Here is a 21,855-nt window from a genome sequence, read left to right as displayed (position 1 = left end):
CGTTTATGCGTAACAACACGACAACGACACCGTCATTGTATTCTGAATAATAAAACAAAAACATCATAAGCAGCAGTGACGAAATGATAAACATTGGAAGGTTGGCTTCTTTGTTGTGAACGTTTATTGTAAAATATACATTGTGAGTGAGTGATTAATATTTTAGGGAATGCATAATGTTTGTATAATTAGCCTAGACATTACTAGGAGTACTTTAGGCCATTCTACCGAAGCTAGGCCTATCTAGCTAGGCCTAGCTAGTAGGCCAGTAAAAATACAGTTGATTGATTCTGTATAGTATTAGTAGTGTTGTTGCATGGAGTAAAGATCAATCAGCTGATTTTAGTTTTTACTCTTTGTGTGTACCGACAAAAGAAATGACGGATTTCCACCTTTGTTTTAAATTTGATTGATAGGCCTAGTCGAGACCAGTTGTCAATGCAACAATAATTTAATATTTATTAATTATAATTTATATTATGTTTTAAAAATATTATATGGATATTGTCAATAGGGAAGTGATTGTTGATTATGAATAAGTTACTGCAGTGACTGCAGTACAGTGTTTCTAAAGAATAAACATCAGATATTATATTTACTTTTATGCATATTTTTTCTTTTAGAAAAGCAATTGTTGTTCTGTGCTGTAACTTCTTAGATACCGCAATCAATCACATGTTGCAGTCGGGAAATTCTATGAGGTGAACAGAAAGGTGAATCTATGCTTGGACAGCGCCCCCGATTAATCAATGGAAAACTTCCTGTATTTGTGTTTCCTTCCGAGTTAAATTATTACGCAGATGACAGAAACACGCATAAGCAAGTAATAACCGTCTACAATCCTTATGAGTTCCCGCTGCGATTTAAAGGTAATGTCACATGCAAGTGTCTTTCACTTATATGATTTCCTCCAAAATCAAATCTCCCAAACTCCTGTATAGTGCCTGGTTGTTTACAAATTGTTTGTATGTGATATATTATCACTCAATATGTCTCGTTCTCACAAATAATTGTATGTTTCTAGGTTTCTCCATAATTATATCATAAAAATTTTTTATTTCCTTAGTTTTGAGCACATCACCAAAGAAATACACTGTTGTAGAATCTGAAGGAATCGTACAACGTGGCTGCTGTATAGATGTGTAAGTAAAGGTCAGGATGGGGTCAATGGAAAGATAATAGATCAGCAGGGCAGTTTAAGACTCGTAGCAAGACTTTGTTTATGTAGATCATCTTGTGTATATGTTTGTCTTGTGAACAGGATTTCCACCTTTAAGAAGGATAGTGAATTAATTCGCTTATGGTTCAATTTGCCTAAATATATAAAATAAAAATTGAAATGTCTGGTTTTAAAAGTGTGTGAATAAATTTAGCAATCATGTTATAATCTTCTTTCAGAGTGATACGGTACAAAGATGTGAATCCAACGTACTATGGTTCACGGGATAAGTTTAGGTTACAGATCTACGAGCAGGGACAGCGAAAGTCACTTGGCAGGAAGGACATAGTGTCCATGTTGTTTGAATCATCACGTGAAAAGTCCAGAGAACCTGAATTTGAGGAATCTGATTCCATGACTGAGATTGCTGCAGGACCTGCCAGCAGTAGTATACGTTTTCGTGAGCGTAAGTGGTAGCAGTTCTCTTTGTTCAGTCAGGTCCAAAAACTCGTCATACTGTATATATACCAATTAATTTGAATGAAATAATAAATCTAGTCAGTCAAAACTCTCATAAAACTGGGATCTCTGAATGTTCTATACTACTGTTACTATGAATGTAAATTGTTTATTTTGTGACTATACCTACTATACTTACTATACCTACTACTATACAATACCTACTCATTGCCAAATAAGGCATACAATGTTGTTTAAATAGCCAGAATTGTTGGTGGTTTTTTTGAGGACATCCCTGTTGAAATTTAAAAGAAACTTTTTATTTTAAAAGGCACAAGACAAGAATCAACTGGCCCCAGTTTTCTAATGATCCTTGTTGCCATGGCATGCATGCTGGCATTGATGGTGCCAACACACGGAGAGAAAGAATCTCGTCTTCCAGATTATTTACATCTCACCATAAACCAAAAACTCATTGCTGCATATATACTAGGTATGACAACAGTATCTAAAAAGTAGACCTCACACTATCAAGCTTGCAAATTGTAACTTGTTTTGGCAACTACAGTTTTGGAATATTTTGTTCTAATTTCTATGGATTCTAAGTAAATTTAAGCCTTCATAGCAGAAATAACAATCTCTTTTCTCTATTATAATTTTTCCTTTTTTGACTGATAGTAGTTATTTGATTTGTTTCAGGTTTAGTTACTATGGCTCTTTTGAGGACATGATGATTGGTTGGTTTGATCAACCTAGCAACCAATCAATGCAATTCATCATAACCTTAGCAACAGTACAGTCGCAGCATATTTAATAATTGTGGAGGAGTGCTGGTTTTTGGACCTGTTACGTAACATTTGATCTAAAAGGACTTTATTTACAAATAATTATAAATGGAATTTTCTATGAGGTTATAATAGTGAGAGTATAATAGTATGGTTAAGATGGATTCCCGACCATATCATTGAAAGAGAGAGAAATGACACTGTAGATTGGTGGTGCTTGCATCCTATGCTAGAGGCTTGGGTTCAATTCTCATCCCGACCCATACATACAGTACAAGATACAAGAAACTTGATGTATCTGTTCACCTCATCCTAAGTTATTTTTTAATTAACAATGTATTTTGCTTTTGATGCATGTTAATTGTGTGGAGTACTGTATATTTTTCATATTTCGCTTTATTCTGTTTATTATTTTCAGGTGTATGAAATTTATTTAAGCGTTTTAAAAAATTGAAAACTATAATCCTCTGAAATGCATAACAGAGGTGTAGTATATTATTGAAATAAACATGTCAGAAATAATTAAAAATATTTTAGCATTTGAAAATTAGTATAAGCAAGTCAAAATAATTGGGGGGCGATTGCGACTGCTATTGATAGTAGTCTGTCAAAATTAGATATCAAAAGTAATTCATTTAGTCAAAAGCTGGAAGTGTGCACCTTTTAGCGCTATCCCGTCGATGCGCCCCTACAAATACATTAGTAAAAGTATGGAACAATTGAATACAAATTGAGTGGAAGTTTTTGACATCTGAATTAACTAGTCATTTGATTCTGCAAACTTGCCAGTCTTCAGAAATTAATTGTAAAGCTCTGTCTACACTATCAAAGTTTATGTGACAAAAAAAGTGTGATTTACCCAAATATGGCAGTGATAATGCTTAAATATGGTATTTTTGTCACATAAAGTTTGGTAGTGTAGACAGAGCTATAAGCAACACAAACAACGCCCTCAGAAGCAACAAACTCGGACTTTGCAACTTACAAAAGTTTGGTAGTGTAGACTAGCTAACAAAGAATTACTCATTAGCAAGAAACCTCAACAATCAATTGGATATAAAATAAGAGATATAATAGTATAGGTTTTTTATTTAATCATAGAAAGTCCATTAGATTTTTACTTCTACTGCATATCAAATAAAATTATTTGGATAAATTAAATTTATCCAAATAATTTTGTTAAACAAATACTGTAATTGTTTACATTGTGTATGTTGGTATTCAAACTTTATGTGTTCATTTGTGGCCAGTTGATTTATTTTATTGACTCATATTCAATAAAAGGACTACAATAAAAGCTGCATGAGTTCATTATTTCTTTCAATAAATCGCAAATTTCTCACCAATGTACATGAATTGCAGATCATGTACATAAATTAAAAATGTGTAACAGAAATCACGACGAGAAACACACTTGGCCAGATTTCGAAAAATGCAATACACTCAGTTGGATGAAAAATGTTTGTGAATAATCTGTAGTTGATTAAAAACACCCAAAACATGAAATTATAAATTACATATAATCATCTCAACACCGTTAATTGCGTTTACAAAAGAACATTATTTTACTGGGTAATTTTAACTACCACCCCATATATTCGTAACCGTTTTAATGGGCATTCTTTCCTATTGTAATGCATATTATCTTGCGTAAAGAAGATCGTTCAGGTCATATCGGTCGGTCGGTCGGTCCGGTTGAATTACAAGTTTGCACACCACACGTTCACACCAATAACTAATACTTATTTTTATTAATAGAAACAATAATACAGTCTGGGCGGTGGCGGCTACCACTGTCAACAACCGGGAGTAGGCCTAGTAGTAGGCCTAGTAGTTTCATTTTGTTATTATTTGGTAGCCCATGCCTCACCATGGGAATTTAAATGTCCCGCCAACCAACCACGGTCCTTTCGCACGAGAGTCTGCTTAAAGATGTATTGTCCCTTTGACTAATTCCAAAAAAATAAAAAATAACAGATTTCGAAAAAAGGTATCGATTGAAGTATCATAATAGTTATTAACTATCACCAAAAATTTGTCGAAAAAAAAATCATTTAACTGAAATACAGACGTTTTTTTGTTAAAAAAATAACTTTGACTTCCAGTCAAAGTTTTCGATCAAAACATATCTCATAATGAAACGTGCTTGTTTGGCTACTCTGTATGCATAATCATAAAAATTTCTCACGATCTGTGTGAAAATACCTTCTCAACCGTGACGAGTTGTAAACAATCCTAATTAGCATATGCGTAATGCGTACTCGTGGTTTAAAATCTTTGTTTACTTTTGCTCGCGACGATTTTCCAGACGAAATGTAATCAAACTAATTTACCTGTTAATTACGTAAACTTGTTGCGTTTGGCTTGAATTTTCGGCTTAAAGTGAATAACTTTAATATTACTTTGATATGGCCAATTTAAATTTAGAATATTTTGACCTTCATTTTTTTGTGTTTCAAGGGACAATACATCTTTAACGTGAACGCGACCTAACCTTATTAGTTTTTTTCGCCTCTGTTTTTGTAATGGCCATTATTTTACAACAGTGTGTTGTATTGAGTATAAAAACTCACTAAAAACTTGAATATTCTATAAGACGAAAATAAAAACATACCAAAGTTGAAACACGCATAAATAACAATTTTCAATACACGCTGTCGTAATTCCAGCCAATACATCGCAGTAATAAATTCCTCTACGATAATGCTTGGGTTTATTTTCTTCATGTACGTTTATGGTGTACACAAGTAGTAACTAATTGTCTGGTCAATAGGAAGAAAAAGTGATGACGTCATAATACGTATCGAACTGAGAGTCCGATCAGATACCGACGCGTTCATAATTCTCTTACGAGTAAGGAACTAACGGAACAGTGGATCGGAGGCATATGGCAGCCGCACATTCCTTTTGAATTACTTTGTATAAAGATTTCAAATAGGCCCTATACGTTTTTTATACGTATTATCTTGAACTATTGTGTGAGTTGCGCACAGGTGTACCTGCATATAATCGCACGCGACAACAAATTTACAAACTCTATTATAGTTTTAGAATCTTTATTATAAATCAAAAAATGGAATTATGCTTCTTACTACAAGAAAAGCAATAATAAATTTATTTTTGTAAAACCATTTAGGCCTACGTTTTCACAGTGTAAAGCAGCTGGTGGTAGAATAAAAGAAAGCAATCTTTATTAGACAGGTTCGCAGTATTCTGAATTAGTTATCTTTATAATTTTTAAATCTCATACATAAAATATCTTCGTAAACTAGAAGAACAGATAAATATACAATATCAAAGTAACGTATGACTGGACATCATGGGGATACAAAGGAAGACAATGGCGTACAAGGACCACTGGACAATACTGACCAGACCACTAAATAACAACACTAGTGAACATGTTGACAATACTCCAGACCACTAATTAACCTAAATAGTGGACATTAGGCCACAAGGGTACAAGGACCACTGGATAATACTCTAGACCACCACTGACCAGACCATCAACTACACTACTGGACATTTGGCAACACTCCCGACCAACCAGACCACTGATCTCATCATGATATTAATGATGATACGATTTGCTCTACAGATGGACAAAGCTTCCAAAATGTGCGAGATGGAAACAAGTTGTTTTACAAAACACCCTGGGAAAAGAAATTAAATTAATAAATCATCATATTATGTTTCAATAAATATTATTAACAGTGCAAATACAAATCACATAACCTTTTTTAAAACACCATATTCTGTACTGTATCGCTACATATCCGATTAATTGTACCATATCATAGGCAAATTCTATAATACTGTGGCACATAAGTATCACATGTGATAACTGTATCATGTTGCGCTTAGGTTGAGCACAAAACTATGATACAGATGTTACATGTGATACATATGTGACACTGTAACACACAATTTACTATGATACTGTACACATTATGTATACAGTACCGAGAATTGGCTAAAGAACAATATAAATATTACATAGGCAGCTACCAACAATAACAAAATAGCAACAAGTTATAGCAATAATTAAAATAATTTTCGTAAACAAAATATTGCTTAATATTCCTTTCAACGCATTCATTATAAAATTCTAATAAATCGTGATTTACAAACAAATATTTCTATATGCTTTAATAAAAAATAGTACAAATATGTAAAGCTAAAATATATTTATATTACATTCACTCTGATGATTGTATTCTATGTGATTTATTGTTTTAACTTGCCACACCTAACTAGCTGGTTTTTAACCTAGCATTAGCATCACAAAAGTTTATATTATATAATTTAGTATTCAGCTTAGAATTTATTTTGTGCCTGTTAATGTATTATATATTAATCTACAAGATAGCTAAGTGCAGGAAGTGGGGTCAAAGGATTGCATTGGGAAAAATTAGTATGAAAAGTATAAGCATGAATGTTTTGACCCTCTACATTTTCGTGATATTTCTGCATAACCAAACAAAAATTTTAACAAAGAAAATGTTTATATTTTTAACAGCTCTGTCGCTCATAATACATGCACATTCAAAATATTTGTTGGTGATCTGAACGAATCTGAAACAGAGTATCCAATGCACCTCATCATTCTTACAATAACCTTTGACCTCTGTTCCCCACCCTGACTACCTTAAGCTTAGTTCCCACTAGGATGCGATACAAGTAATTTAATTCAATGAGATGAATCATTGTGACCACTGTTGCTTGTGATTGGTCAACTTGCATTGTGCCTACATCATTGCGTCCGAGTGGAAACCAAGATCTACTGTGGTTTATTAGATAATTTACATTTGCAAACATTGTGCTGTTAAATGCTGTACTTTGGCCTACTATTCCACACTAAAGTGTATCGATATATTTGGCCTACTATTCCACACCAAAGTGTATCGATATATTTGGCCTACTATTCCACACTAAAGTGTATCGATATATTTGGCCTACTATTCCACACTAAAGTGTATCGATATATTTGGCCTACTATTCCACACTAAAGTGTATCGATATATTTGGCCTACTATTCCACACTAAAGTGTATCGATATATTTCTGATATATTACAATAATTACAAATTACATTATTTTACTTTAATAATTTGATAAAATCAATGACAAAGACACATAGACTCCGGGACAGACACTTGTAGGACATGTAGACTCCAGGACAGACACTTGTAGGACAGACTAGAATACAAATACATTGGACCATTTACATCTATACAAGTCCACCAGAAAAACTCTTTTAGCAAATTACATTTTATTTATACAGTGTTGATCAGTAATATATTAAGAATTTTTGAATAATCTAAAGCTCTGTCTACACTATCAAACTAGTTTGACAAAAAAGTGTAATGTGCCTAATAGGGTATTGATATGCTCTAATATGGTAGTGCTATGACATCATCATGTCTATATATGAGCACATCACATGTTTTTGTCACATAAAGTTTGATAGTGTAGACAGAGCTTTAAGCATATTCTTCAATCAAAGATTGATTGATTATAGATTATTGATTGATTATTGAATCAATTCAATGAGTAATCAATAATTAGAAACAAATCAACAAGAGTTGTTCTTTGGAATGATAACAATATATATGTTTGTAAATTTCAGGATCTCTGCTACTGTCTCTGTTTAGATAAATTTAGACACTTGGATGAAGAGGATACAAACAGCTCACGCAATTACAGATGACATATCCCAGAGCTGTGAAAGAAAACAACATTATTAATGAATAAATATCTAGTATTTGAGTCAACAGTCACTTTACATCATTATTTAGGTTCAATTTGGTTGAAGCTGTTTACCGTGTGACCCTTTTATTTCTTCAGTACTAGTTAAACCATACACTCCAACTTGACCATATTTTGTATAATAATTAACTTATTACCTTAATTACTCTATCCGTTCCGCACGTTACCATTTGACCTTTGACATCATCTAAGTGCATGGACACTACAGAGTGTTTGGCATCATGAAAGCTAGCTAAAGGAGCTCGACTGCAAGAGAACAATAACAGAACAAAGAACACATAAAGAGTGCAAATTAAGTAGTATCAAGATGCATTGCACTAAAGCTCTGTCTACACTATCAAACTAGTTTGACAAAAAAAGTGTGATGTACCCAAATATGGTAGTGATATTCCTAAATATAAAATATTTAAAGAACCCAGTTCATTATTCGAGAAGAGAACCCCGGTGAACTGGTTCACAAAATAGCCCCTGTATCAAAGGGATTACCACCTATCTGATAGGACAGTGATTAATTTACTATTGGCCACAAAGACATAAAATAAAAAAAAAATAAATAAATACGGTAGTGATATGACATCATCATGTCCATATATGGGCATATCACATTTTGTTGTCACATAAAGTTTGAGAGTGTAGACAGAGCTTTAGCAACGATGTGAAGGATGAAATGTGTGAATAATCTACTGTGTATGTTAGGAAACTTACTCTTCGTCAGTTATTTCACTGTAGCAATCGCGACAAACTCGCACCTCAAATTCAAAACCCAAGACCGGTAATGTTGAACGATCAGAACTGCATTTATCACAAATTGCTTTTCCACATTTTCTGCAATGATGCTATAAATAGAAATTATTATTTTATTTTAAAACTTAGAAGACACCCATTCTTGTTTTAGTGCATAAATTGGAAAGATGAATTAAACTTGGTGGCACACAGCAATTACCTGTCTTACGCCAAGCTCCTTTTTATTCCACATTTCTTTAAAATTCCAGAAAAATGGCTGTGCACATTTCTCACAAATGTCATTTTCAACCCACTCTGGTGTCTGTAAAAGGAATAAAAATGTTGTAAACAACACATAAATATTGTTTAAATTCACATTTACTGTGAATCTTAAATTAAAACAGAGATTACTCGGCACTTAATTTAAAATTTAATGCAAAGCCCTCTATGAATACCTCTTGTCTTTTAGCCTCCATATTCCAGAACACAAATCGTTGATCATCACCACTTGATATTAGTTGATTGCTGCGATTTGAGTAGCAGAGTCCTTCCACCTTGCCACTGAAATATTATACAGTTTAGTGAAATGAAAAATTGCTGTTATATAAAATAGTCAACATTACATTTTATGCATTACAGGTCCATCATCTCTCGTACAAATATGTTTTGTAACAGTTTTTATCCAGCTGCCATTCTGGCACTGAATGCTTGTATACCGTATGAAAGTGCTGTTTTTAATTGTTTTTGTTATTATTGTTATTTATCTGTTTTTTGTATGTTTTGTAGATCAGATGGTCAGAGCAAACATAATTATTTCTATGTATATTTTATATGCAAATGACAATAAATGGAAGTCATTTTCCACTGATGAATGAATGAATACAGACAATGTAGAAATAATCAAAGCCTAAATATAGGTTGCTCATTATTAACAAGAATATACTGTATATTTCAAACAAAAGTGGTATCTGCAAAAGAAATAGTGTTGGCAACAAATATGAACTACTTACGTATGTCCCTGTAATTCATAAGCTGTGCCTTGGTTTCCCCCAATGTCCCACACAATAATGGATTGATCAAAACTACCAGAAAACAGCAGTCTCTGTTGTGGATCCCAAACAAGGGAGCGTATACTTCCTATAAATACCATAATGTATAATTTAAGTTTATTTCATGATACACGCAAAAACCAAAAGGAAGACCGTAAACAACAGAGAACAAAGGAAACTTTTCACATGTGGACCTATAAACAATATGCTTGCTCAAAAACGTACAGAGTGGCAAACCCAAGTAAGACGTGCAATGTCTAACGACGATTAGCGTTTAAGATGATGATGATATTCAAATACAAATCTGAAAGCATTAACTTACCGGAATGGCCTTTAAGTGTTGTAATAACTTGGTGATCATTGTCCTCAACTTTCACTACTGTTATATTGCCAGAATAGTCACCAACAAATGCATGCCTAGAATCTGAATCAAATCTATCACAGCGTTTAGGAAAACACAACAAAGGAGTGCTAGAATTGGATGCAAAATATTGGTTGCAGATTATTATATGCTTAAGAATGACTGGGCTAAAACCTTGTCTACACTATCAAACTTTATGTGACAAAAAAATGTGATGTGCCCATATATGGACATGATGATTTCATATCACTACTATATTTGGGCATATCACTACCATATTTGGGCACCACACTTTTTTTGTCAAACTAGTTTGATAGTCTATACAGAGCTTTACATAGGATATGGATATGCATACACATACATTTCATAAAACATGGCATCACAAAAAATGATTATGTCTACTTTCAGTTTTGTATTGTTTTTTCCATATGCACATACTTCCTAAATAATATAATTAAAACTTAGTTTCTATTTGCAATAAATTGCTTTTAAAGATTAAAATGACAATATTACTGTAAAATACTTTATGGTCACATTTCCTTAATGTTTATGATGGTTTTATTTCTTCAAATAAAGGCAGTCTAATTTTATTTATTTAATTGATTATTCTGGCTGTTATAACTCTAAAAAAACAACATCAAATGCCAAATACCTGGTTTAAATTGTTTAGGACATGGGTTTAATAATTTGTATATACTGTAATAATAGAATTTTATTGTAAAATTGATATATTTTTATATTGTACAGTATGAAGGAATTACTGACTCATGGAGTCATAGTGACCTAGGTTGCTTTTGTTTTTCCTGACCTGATTTTATTGGGTTTTTTTGGTCAAATAAATAAATAAAATGAAATAATTCCAAATTTCCAATTGATAAAATATTTTTATTGTTGAATTTGTTAAAAGAGGATACTCCAAAGCTGTGCACCAGGCTGATAGTTGATAACCTCCTAGTCTCCGTCCAGACTCAGCACAATGCCACTGTAAGTATTTATCTCTACCAACGCTGAGCACAAGTTCAGAGGTCACAGAGAAGATTACTGAGGTCACTCGATTTTGATGAGCTATGAAGTAAACAAAAAAGATAAATAAACAAAAATGAATAAAAAAATAAACTATTTACATAACAAGATGAGAGCAAGTAGGATAACCCTTATAAGCTTGTTTGTTTCCATAAGAATCTTTATCTTCAATGTAAACGGCACAGGTTAAAGTCACAGATATGAAACATTCATAAACTGTCTCAGAAATATAACCATTATTTCTTTCATTCAATTTGAGGTCAGAAATAGTATCTAGCACAGCTGGGAACAGATTACTTACAAAATATTAATATAATTTTTCATGTAACTGGGTGCAGTCATGAGCAAAATATGATTTCCATTTCTAAGAAATGTATATTTTTAGTTCCTCTGAATCGTAGTACAAACCTACCTTCCCTGATTTCCCATTTTATCATTTATCTTTTTTTAAATTGATTTTTTGTTTTTTTTATGATGTTTTATGATGACTATTGATGTGCTTTTATTTTCTTTTTTGTATTTTATTTGGCTTGTAAATTGCTGAAATAAAGTTTATTATTTATAACACACTGGCTGCAAATAATTGAACCAACATCTATCTTACCTAAATAATCTCTTCTAAAAAGCAGTCTGTTATAATCATCTGAAAGTGAGAACTCAGAAATGGTTCCATTGTCTAATCCAACAAACAGTCTTCGTGTCTCTTTGTTGAAATCCATCGTGGAGCAACTTGCTATAAATTATTAAATTGTACATAATTAGAAAACATGGTGTTTTACAGTATGTTTCATTAGTCGAAACGATAGAGACAGTGGTTTTTTTTTAAAGTATGGATATTGTAGGCGGTCTGTGAGCCTTAAATTGCAGATTAGGAGGTTTTGTTAGTGCTATTTATTTAGGTTTACAGATTACTGTAGTTTCTTTTGGTTTTCCACAGGAACCTCAAGCACTTTGGAATTCCCACACTTTAAATCTTTGTCAAATATTATCGTCTTTCCCTGAGAGAAAGAGGTTATTTTAAAACTGCTGTTTATTTGTTAACCCCCAAGTTAGTTACATAAGATTGATTGATTGACGGCTTACATGGCATAGTGTGACATATACTTGGCCAAAACTGTCCGGAATCTCTCTTCAACCACACACGTAACGTTCTACAAAAAATTCACAAAAAAGTAAAGAAATAAATGTATTTTAATTTTTATTATAATACAGCCTTCCCTTTCAGTTTACTGGTAGTCATAGTGCTAGGCACCACCACCTTTTTAAATAATCTGTAAACTCATGAATACTATTACATAATAATATATTAATTACCATATAGGGACCTATAGCTAGGCCTATTTAATAATATAATAATTTTAATAATAATATTGGCAAATTCGTATTACAAAATTAATTATGGTATCTTGGTTGGTACAGTATCATATCAAAATTAATTGACAAATCCTCTGCTGTATTGTAAACTTCTAATTAAAGTATTCATAGCATAGCATGTCTCTATCTAGGAAAAACTAGCTAGGCCTAACTCTACCCTCTCTTCCCCTCTACTCCACGCCAATTCCTACACCAACCCCCGAGACTACCGCCGCGAGCTGAACAGACTTGAGAATTGAGTTAAGAATGTACCTGTCTTCGGATACACTAATAACGCCATCTTCTTTCGGAATAATCACTGCTTTTGTCACAATGGCTCCACAACCTTCTAGTTTATTAAGTAATACTGGTCGCCGAGTTTTTGCTTTTGTTCTTATTTCTGCCGCCATCCTTTTTATATTCCAAGCCTAGCTAGGCCTAACGTAACAGTAGCTCACAAACGTCGATCCACGATAAATTAATGACGATGACACATTACCCAAACAAAGTCATGTGATCAGACAATTAGTAATTGCTGGATTTTAAAGTGAGCCCTCAATATATTAACTCTACTATTTTCTCCAAATTAATTTTTTATCATTTTTGTTATCATATTAATACAGTAATGAGATATATTATGACAAACACACAACAGTAAGCGAGTTGTACTACATTTTTGTTTTATTTATGTCTTTTCATAATTTCATTTTTTTCTATTATTCATATTCTCTATCGTTTTGTGAAAGTTAAGTCCCAAATTATGGAATAAGAGGAAAGAAAAAGTTTATTGGATTTCGTAGCAGCACAGGTTTAGCCCCATGCTTAAATAGGTTAGGCATGTACATATTTATTTGAGTACATTTATACTATAAGAATAATATGTTTTTTTTTTGTTAATTTGGTTACATTTTAATAGATTTGTATCCAAATTTGAAGCATTTAAAATGATCACTAAATATGGTTATTCAACAAGGTATATTTTATTTCTAAAAATGGAATTATATTTTCTAAATATAAACTTAAAAGAATAATACAAAAAAGAAATAAGTAAATTTTAACATACAGCACAAAGGTAATACACATATTATACATTTATTTAGTCATACATAACACCCACTTTTATCAATACATTTGGATATGGTAACACCATTTTGCTGATTACTGTATTTGTATTGGCAGTAGGCTAAATAATTGATTGGAAACATGAGTTGTAGCTGCATGGTATTACTATGTTAAACCTAGCTCCTCCAGTACACTTCGATTCACCTCGGCTTCCTGCAAAAAATACATTCATTTCATTAATTATTAATCACAATACGATTCTTTGTGTAAGACAACTAAATGATCAGATGGTCTAAAGCTCTGTTTACACTATCAAACTAATTGGGAAAAAAATAGTGTGATGTGCCCAAATATCAAATCACATTTTTTGTCACATAAAGTTTGATAGTGTAGACAGAGCTTAAAACTATTCTATATAGTGTTTACATTGCTACTACAGTATCTACCAATGTTTTAATAAATGTACAGTACATGAATGAAATAATACCTCTTGTAAAAGGTCTTGTGCCTGGATTGCCTTAAGCACATTCTTCTTACTTGTTTCTTGTACCTCACCACCAAGCATCAATTCATCCAGCATGAAATATGCCTTCTCAAAGTTAAATATAATGTCCAATTCACAAACCTGTGTACAAATTTAAATACAGTTTTAAGTAAAGTAGTAATAGTTCATTGTGCTTAAGCAAATCTAACAGGATACTGAGCTCTGGAGATCAAATGGTTTACCTGTTGATGCGACACAATTCAGTTCCATGCCCCTTTAACAGACACTGCACGCCACAGGGAATATGTTGGTATTTGTCGCAGCCAGACATAAGATCAAGGTGAGCTCAGTGTATTGTTATTAGATTGCCTTCACCAAATGCAGATCACATATTTAATTGATAGCTGCCTGATTTGTATGCAGATAACTTTCAAAACAGATTTCCCTCAAGGTTCATAATTATTTCAAAAATCAAAATAATAGTATTCAGAGTGTTTTCTGTTAACAAACTGGACACTGATTGTCCAATCTTAATACAGTACATGATGCAGCAGCTTATTAAAACAAAGCAATACTTACACTTCCAAAATATTTATCAAGAAGTTCCACATATCTATGAATAATTTCTAGGGTCAAGAGTTCATTGTCTGTACTATCAATGGCACAACAGAAGTACAAGCTAGCATACCTAGACAAAGAATTAAGAAGTTGATCATCATTGTGTACACTTTTTATTTTTTACTGATGTTCATTTTTACTCATTCATTGGAACAGTATAGAACAACTATTCCGAAGAATTTGCTATGAAATGACATACTATACTGTACCGTAGGTTATCATAGTTACCTTTTGTAAACAACTTTTAAATCTCTCCATTCCAAGAAATTACACATTTTTGGTTTCCTAGATAAAACTGTTGTAATGAGTTCCCTTGTTATCTTTTTCTTTGTCTTGTCTGGGTGAGCTTGGTACCATTTCTGTAGTCGCAACTTACCCTGGCGACTAAACAGTAACATAAACTGCATCTAAAACACACACAAAAAAGACAAAACAATGAATAAAGAGTTTTCTTTTATACACCTACTAGCACTACTAGCCTAGGCCTAATAATATTTAAATAGGATTTAGGATAGGATTTAAATGTCTAGCCAATTATTAAAGCTTTCTTTCATTCTAGGCCTAGTCGGTTCTCAATCCATGATGATGTATTTAATACCTTGAACACGCCCCCTATAGGGGTGTAGGCTAGGCCTAGTCCAATATTTTTGTTGCACCGGTAGTAAGGTCTTCTACTGTACTCTCTCTACTCTCCCGTAACTCAACTCAGTCAATAGGCCTACCTAGCCTAGCCGTCTACACATAATAAGTATTCTAGTAGTAGGCCTAGCCAGGCAACAGACTAGTTAGCGCCTAGCTACAGATCAAATATATAATTTTAAATAAATTTCATACCATTTTGATGACAACAAATGTTAACAAATATAATAACAAACTGGTATTAAAACAAATCAACACAAAATACGTATACTGCCGAACTATGGCAGCCGCCCTTGTGTGACGTGTTAACCAAACTAAAGGGGGCGACACATACGTTGGAAAAATTTTTTTTTTATATATATAACGCCCTCTATCCAGTTTCTACGAAGTTTTCAAAATTATGATCCATCATCTAGAATAGTCTATTATGAGGTTAAATTAGTTAGTTCATGTCTGTCACTTGTTGTTGTATATAACATCAAGGCATGAAATACAGTACAAATTCACAGATTTCTTAATCCAATCAGTACAACTTTAATTGTGAAATTGTGAATTGTGAAACTTCATTACTTCATCCGGTACCATTTCATTCAAGTAGTGAGTTTAGAAAAAATATATCTATTATTAACTGAACTTCATTGCTTTAATCAGCACTTTAATCAAGACACTTTAGGATCAATATGAAAAAATATGCATTGGCAAAATTACTGAAAATCCACGGACTCCGCATGGGTCTGGTTTTACTAACTTCTTTAACCGTCTGACCCGCAGAGCTCCTTCAGTGTTGTCTACTTTTACACTACGGTTTTATCTGTGATGACTTCTTGTCATAAATTTGTTAGGCCACGCGACACATGACGACATAATAACCTACTCATGACGCCTTAAGCACTTCGTGACTGCTGTCAAGATTTAAGCCAACCCCTTACAACGGGGAATAAACAGCAATAGTAGATTCATTGTAAAATAGCTGGTTGATAAAAATGTATAAAATGTTTGCAACGTTATTTATCACCACCCCAGGGTGAGGCAATTATGAAAACTTATCTACAGAATGGTTTTGCTATTTTCAACGACAATTCTTGATCTAATGACCTATATAGGATTAGAAATTGGAATAGGAAAAGGTAAATTATTCGAGACAAAAATAAGTAACATTTTTTAACCATGGAGAAAAATGTTCACATTAAAAAAAAATATAATGTTCAGAAAATATTTCGTTTTGTCTGAAATTGGTTATATATCTGAGATTGCTGATAATTGACGAATCGCGACTAGATATGGATGATCCGAAACTGTTGCTTGTGATTGGTCAACTCACTTGCCTTACGCTTACTTACTTTCTTGCGTTGCGTCCAAGTGGGAATTAGCACGCTTTGTGAAAATCAAATCCCGCACTCCCTAAACCTTTTTATAAAACTATTTCTCCAACAAAAATGATTATTATAAAAGGATATTGTGTTCTTCAGCTTCGTCAATTTCTTCTTATTTTTTGGTTGTTGACGATTAATCCCTTTTTCTCAACTTTTACCGATTTTTCAAAGAGATGAATATGCATTTTTTAATTAATAAATTAACTTTATATAACACTTTTGGTAAGTTTCTTTGAAATTACGTGCTTTACTGATTGTAAACATCAATCATTATTATTCAAACTTTTAAAGTTTTATAAAAGTCCAAGGTTATTTGGATTAAAATTATTGAGGCGTGTCGTTGTGACAATAAACTGGAATAGAAGTAGGAAGGTTAGAAATACATCAATCTTACTAAAACGCGGTCACAACAACTCAATCGACTATTGGTTCAGGTCACGCAGCTCCAGGCAAACTTTCAGTAGAGATACCGTACACATTGAGAGAACATTATAATACAGCTAGGCATACATGCATTATCTTCCATTTATTCCTGCAACTTTTTGAAAACTTCATGTTATATCGACGATTTTGTTGGAATTAGCAGATGTGTTGTTCTGGCGCATGAAAGCATGCAGTTCCACAGTAATCGGGTGAACCATGCAACAATTAAGTTGCATGTGTTTCTTTGTTTTTGTACTGTTTACTGTTTCGACCAACGTGGAGTAGTAATGGCAATATCAACAGGTACGTACATTGGAATTTCGACTATTTTTATATTTCTCTATGTTCAATTTTATTAGTTAAAGTGCTGCTTTTTCTTCAATATAAATATATAAAAAGTAATCAGAGAAAAAGTCATGATTCAACATTTAATTTTATCAGGATAACAATCATGGATTAGCCCTACCTAATTTATAAATTCCTTCACGAGGTTATTTGCAGTATTTATCCTCGGTCGGTCTCTCGAGAGCTAATTGTTCAAGTAGTATGATAGAATCGCAGATTTTTCGATTATATTGTGAGATATTGTAAGATGTATATCTGTCGTATCACATCAGTTTATGATCTATTTATCGACCAGCGTGACTTGAAGTAAATTAATACACTCAGTATTTATACTATATTAACCTCTTCCTTGACACCGGATTTTCGTTCTTTTTGTGGTATAAAAAGTACAGTCTATTTTGATCGAAAATGATCCGGCTATTCAGATCGGGAAAACAATACAAAACAAAAGGTTGACTGAAGGAATTAGGGATACAACCATGGAGCCATGATACAACTAAGTAAAGCGCGCATTATCCGTACATGTTTCACAATTGGCCTAATCATAAAGTTTTGTTTAAATCAATGTCAGGCACAATGAATCACATTAAATGTTAAAGTTATATATTTAACTTCTATTTTAGTACAGTATAATATTATTATGTATTGTATAACTAAAGTACTTATTTACAGGGAATGAACGGGTAAAACCAACTGAACCGGAAACTGAATATTCCACAGTTACTACAATAGTTTACGAGGAGGACCCCACGAGGAGTAATGACAGGGAAACGAGTACAGAAACTGAAACGGGAGAAAGCATCACCGCAGGGAATTCCATAATGGAGGCATCAACAACAGGATCTACACATTCCTCATTGCAATCACATTCTGCCAATTATGACGTTTCAACCGATAATGACTCACAGACTTATAAACAAACAATGAGCACGATACAGATGTCAACAATCCAAGAGGAACTTTTAACGAGTTCTAGCAGCAAGTCGGTTTCAAAAATACCTACTCTTAATCCTGATCAAAATAATATTTCTCCTGATCCGATTCCAAATAATCGTTCTCCTGAACCGGATCCGAATTTGTCTACACCTAATCCTACTCAAAATTCAGTTTCTTCAGATCCAATTCAACGTAATCTAACCTCACGAAACCTTTCCGATTCCGATGATGAAAGTACGTCTTCGGTTCCGGATTCGTTCAGTTATTTCTACACCAATGTGGATGATGATCAGGACGTAAGATTAACAACAACGGTGAAATCCAGGTCCGATAAAGGGACGATGTTCTCGTCGACGTTTGTGTTTTGCCTCATTGGAATTGTAGCGCTACTTACAACTATGTTCATTATCTTTCTTATTGCAAAATTATCACATTTGTGTATTAAAAGGTATGTATTAAATTTTATGATTTCAATACAATTTTTAGAGAAACTCTATCTATCTCCGTCTATAAAAAGCTGAAAATGTGTTTAAAAATAACACAGAAACAATAATATGTACAAAAGATACCGTAATTTATCATTATTATGGATTGATTTGGTACCATGTGTCGTCGAAGTTAATATTGAAATATCAGGGAACCTTTGTTGCCAGTCAAAATGCTATAAAAAAATACAATACTACTATTGCTACACTAAGCAAATTTCCTGCTCCAAATTGAAATTTCAGCAGTTATGTTCCCTGATTATGTCACTCCGTTAATGGACGGGATAATCTCACATGCTCAAACCCGTATACTATGCCTTTTTACACGAACTAATATCACACTATAATTATTTAACATTACATTTTTTATCAACTTTAGGTCAAAAAGGAGCAAAAGAAAACACTCTTGGAAGGTAAGTTTTTTTTACTACACAAGAAAAGTGGAAAAAAATGTTGCTATGGTGATATATTCAAAGTTGCAAAAAAATTCCTTTAGAAATTTATAAACAATAAGCTATTCAAATGGATCAACGTAGATTCTGTAATAGGTATAACGGTATTTTACGAAAACTATAAATTAAATTGGCTTTGACGTCTATATCGTTTTACGAGTCCCAACGAGACAGAAGTGGCGTAATATATTCGTGTCACAGGCGTAACTAAATCATTTGGGTCATTTGCAATTACCTGGGATATAAATTTATTTTCAAATTAATTGATACTTATCAGGAAATATGGATATGAAAGTAAAAAGTTAGGAACGCTACAAAATACAAATTTGGCGCGCGCGCGTACTAAATCCGTACTATTTTCATCAGCATTTATACACGCACGTAAAGTACATGTCTATCTTAGTGTACGCCACGCATTGCGCATTGCATATTCAAGTACATGACACTCCTTAGTTAGATCAGACTGGTAGCTTTCTTTTTTTGTTTTAACAAATTGAATATATTCGTTAATCCCGTCCGATCTATTTTTTTTACAGAGAACTAAGACAAGCATTAGTGACACATATTTCACTATAATGAGCGGAAGAAGACCACCACTTCCGCCAAGAAATGCCAAGAAAATACAAAATGAAGATGTTGAATCGCCATACCAGATAGGCCTACCAGTAGTGCTACTTCAACATACAAATCTGAACAACATACGTCAAGAAAACTTAGTTTATCAAAACTCTGAAGATCCAACCAATCAGATAGCGTTAGAAAATTACGCAACAGATGATTTTAAATTACAGGAAGCGGCTTCGGCAACGATTATTTATAAAATGGAAAATATATATGAAACAGCTTTTCACAATAACGGCTTCGCACCCGATGAAAATGATTTGGAAAATACACCGCCTGCTAACGCAACAGACGAAGAATCACGCGCGGTTAAACGGTACATATCAATGCGCTGTCGACCCGATAAAGATCTGCGAAGTAGCGCATGCTCAGAAGATAGCGCCAAAAGCGAAGTCGATGGCGATCAGTTAATTGACAATTATATTAACCATTTAATGACATCTGATTTAGAACCTGTTTCACCAGAGTATAACACGTATGACAGTCTTCCTAATCATTATTTTTTCAAACAAAATTCCACAATTGTAGACAATAAACATAATACATTTCCAGGTAGCAAAAATATGCAATCGTCTGATTACAAAGAGTTCAAAGAATCGCCCGAGGACGCGCAACGAACAAACGATTCGTTGTCAAAAAATAGTGAAGTTACAAAGACTGAAATGAACTCAACAGGAGGTAAACCAACCAGCATAAATGAACTTGAAAATGAATACACGTTAGAGCCTACAGAAACTGTTGATAGCATAGAAACGACAGCTCATGCAAAAGTTTTCACAGAAAAACAGTTGGTGAAACGCGGAATATCATGGAGTGTGTGATGATGCTTTTGGGGGAAAAGGAGGAGGGGGAATCTGTTACTGTTACTATTCTTGTAACCGTCTTCTTTTTAAGCGTGGTTCCCACTAGCGACGCAACGCAAAGACGTAACGCAACGTAAGTGAATTGACCAATCACAAGCGATGGCTTATTCGCTTGTGATTGCTAACTGTCTATAACTTCGCTTGTCATTGGTTAAAACGCTTGCGTTGCGTTTACGTCCTTGCGTTGCGTTCTAGTGGGAACCAAGCTTTAAGACACATGGACGTATCACCAGGGAAGAGTGAAATTGCAATTTCTCTGCCCTGGTATCAGTTGACTATATCTACGTTTATACCTTGCTATACACTTTTATTTAAATATTTGATTTATATAACAATCAGGTTGCGTTATAAAGTTTCGTTGAGCGCCACCACTAATACCTACCGAAAATACTTGAAAGAAGTTTGATTTGGATATTTGGGCAAATTGTAAGTGATATTTTACAACATTCCAAGTATATTGTGTACAACTTTCTTATTTATTTTAATCGAATGAAAAATATAGTTGACAACCGGGTCACGTCTAGTAGCCAGTGAGCTATAAATTTAATTAATTTTTCTAGCTCGATGGTCTAACAATAAACATCATTCGATAATAAACTGTATACCTTGAATATAAGCAATTCATGTTTTTGTAAGAAAAGTACAGTACGTCATGACAATGTCCATTGTGGCGGTGCTATTGCAAATACGGATATTTACTGGAAGTTCTTTTGTTAGAACTTCGAACGAAACTTGTATTGACCTCATTTTCATTATTGTGACGTCGTGACGTAGGTCAAATGTCTGATATTCTAGGAATGACCTCAATTTCTTGTGACAATGTAAACAATACTGGCTTGTTACACAAACTCAGGTCCTGAACTCGAATAATTCA

General features: G+C 33.3%; 4 protein-coding genes across 6 annotated transcripts; 2 read left to right on the top strand and 2 right to left on the bottom strand.

Annotated features, from left to right (window-relative positions):
• The first annotated feature begins 49 nt into the window (after window positions 1–49).
• On the top strand, window positions 50–3,703 carry LOC144843681 (motile sperm domain-containing protein 1-like). The gene is made up of 6 exons (XM_078700569.1): window positions 50–142; window positions 624–869; window positions 1,067–1,142; window positions 1,399–1,625; window positions 1,950–2,111; window positions 2,318–3,703. Exons 2-6 carry the CDS (start codon window positions 722–724, stop codon window positions 2,347–2,349), a joined length of 645 nt encoding a protein of 214 aa, XP_078556695.1. The 5' UTR covers window positions 50–142; window positions 624–721; the 3' UTR covers window positions 2,350–3,703.
• A 2,366-nt stretch (window positions 3,704–6,069) lies between these two features.
• On the bottom strand, window positions 6,070–13,114 carry LOC144842001 (WD repeat and FYVE domain-containing protein 2-like). Of its 3 annotated transcripts, XM_078698335.1 has the most exons (13): window positions 12,954–13,114; window positions 12,411–12,478; window positions 11,932–12,060; window positions 11,219–11,369; window positions 10,266–10,378; window positions 9,905–10,031; window positions 9,350–9,455; window positions 9,115–9,216; window positions 8,877–9,007; window positions 8,309–8,417; window positions 7,588–8,124; window positions 7,433–7,557; window positions 6,070–7,247 (listed from the first exon to the last, which is right to left on the bottom strand). In XM_078698335.1, the coding sequence occupies exons 1-11, from the start codon at window positions 13,088–13,090 to the stop codon at window positions 8,095–8,097; spliced, it is 1,203 nt and encodes a 400-aa protein (XP_078554461.1). In that variant the 5' UTR covers window positions 13,091–13,114; the 3' UTR covers window positions 6,070–7,247; window positions 7,433–7,557; window positions 7,588–8,094. The 3 variants fall into 3 exon arrangements, with proteins under 3 accessions (XP_078554461.1, XP_078554459.1, XP_078554460.1); XM_078698333.1 differs by having other exon boundaries at window positions 7,433–8,124; XM_078698334.1 differs by having other exon boundaries at window positions 6,070–7,287; window positions 7,479–8,124.
• Window positions 13,115–13,352: 238 nt separating this feature from the next.
• LOC144843845 (AP-1 complex subunit sigma-2) lies at window positions 13,353–15,792 on the bottom strand. Its single transcript, XM_078700808.1, has 5 exons — window positions 15,679–15,792; window positions 15,073–15,251; window positions 14,806–14,914; window positions 14,230–14,367; window positions 13,353–13,955 (listed from the first exon to the last, which is right to left on the bottom strand). The coding sequence occupies exons 1-5, from the start codon at window positions 15,679–15,681 to the stop codon at window positions 13,908–13,910; spliced, it is 477 nt and encodes a 158-aa protein (XP_078556934.1). The 5' UTR covers window positions 15,682–15,792; the 3' UTR covers window positions 13,353–13,907.
• Window positions 15,793–17,352: 1,560 nt separating this feature from the next.
• LOC144842354 (uncharacterized) lies at window positions 17,353–21,346 on the top strand. Its single transcript, XM_078698806.1, has 4 exons — window positions 17,353–17,582; window positions 18,297–19,008; window positions 19,425–19,458; window positions 20,034–21,346. The coding sequence occupies exons 1-4, from the start codon at window positions 17,468–17,470 to the stop codon at window positions 20,937–20,939; spliced, it is 1,767 nt and encodes a 588-aa protein (XP_078554932.1). The 5' UTR covers window positions 17,353–17,467; the 3' UTR covers window positions 20,940–21,346.
• Window positions 21,347–21,855: the final 509 nt, after the last annotated feature.

The sequence above is a fragment of the Antedon bifida genome, chromosome 5, assembly GCF_963402885.1.
Source record: "Antedon bifida chromosome 5, ecAntBifi1.1, whole genome shotgun sequence".
In the NCBI taxonomy this organism is placed as follows: Eukaryota; Metazoa; Echinodermata; class Crinoidea; order Comatulida; family Antedonidae; genus Antedon; species Antedon bifida.
This window is presented reverse-complemented; position numbering and strand designations above follow the sequence as displayed.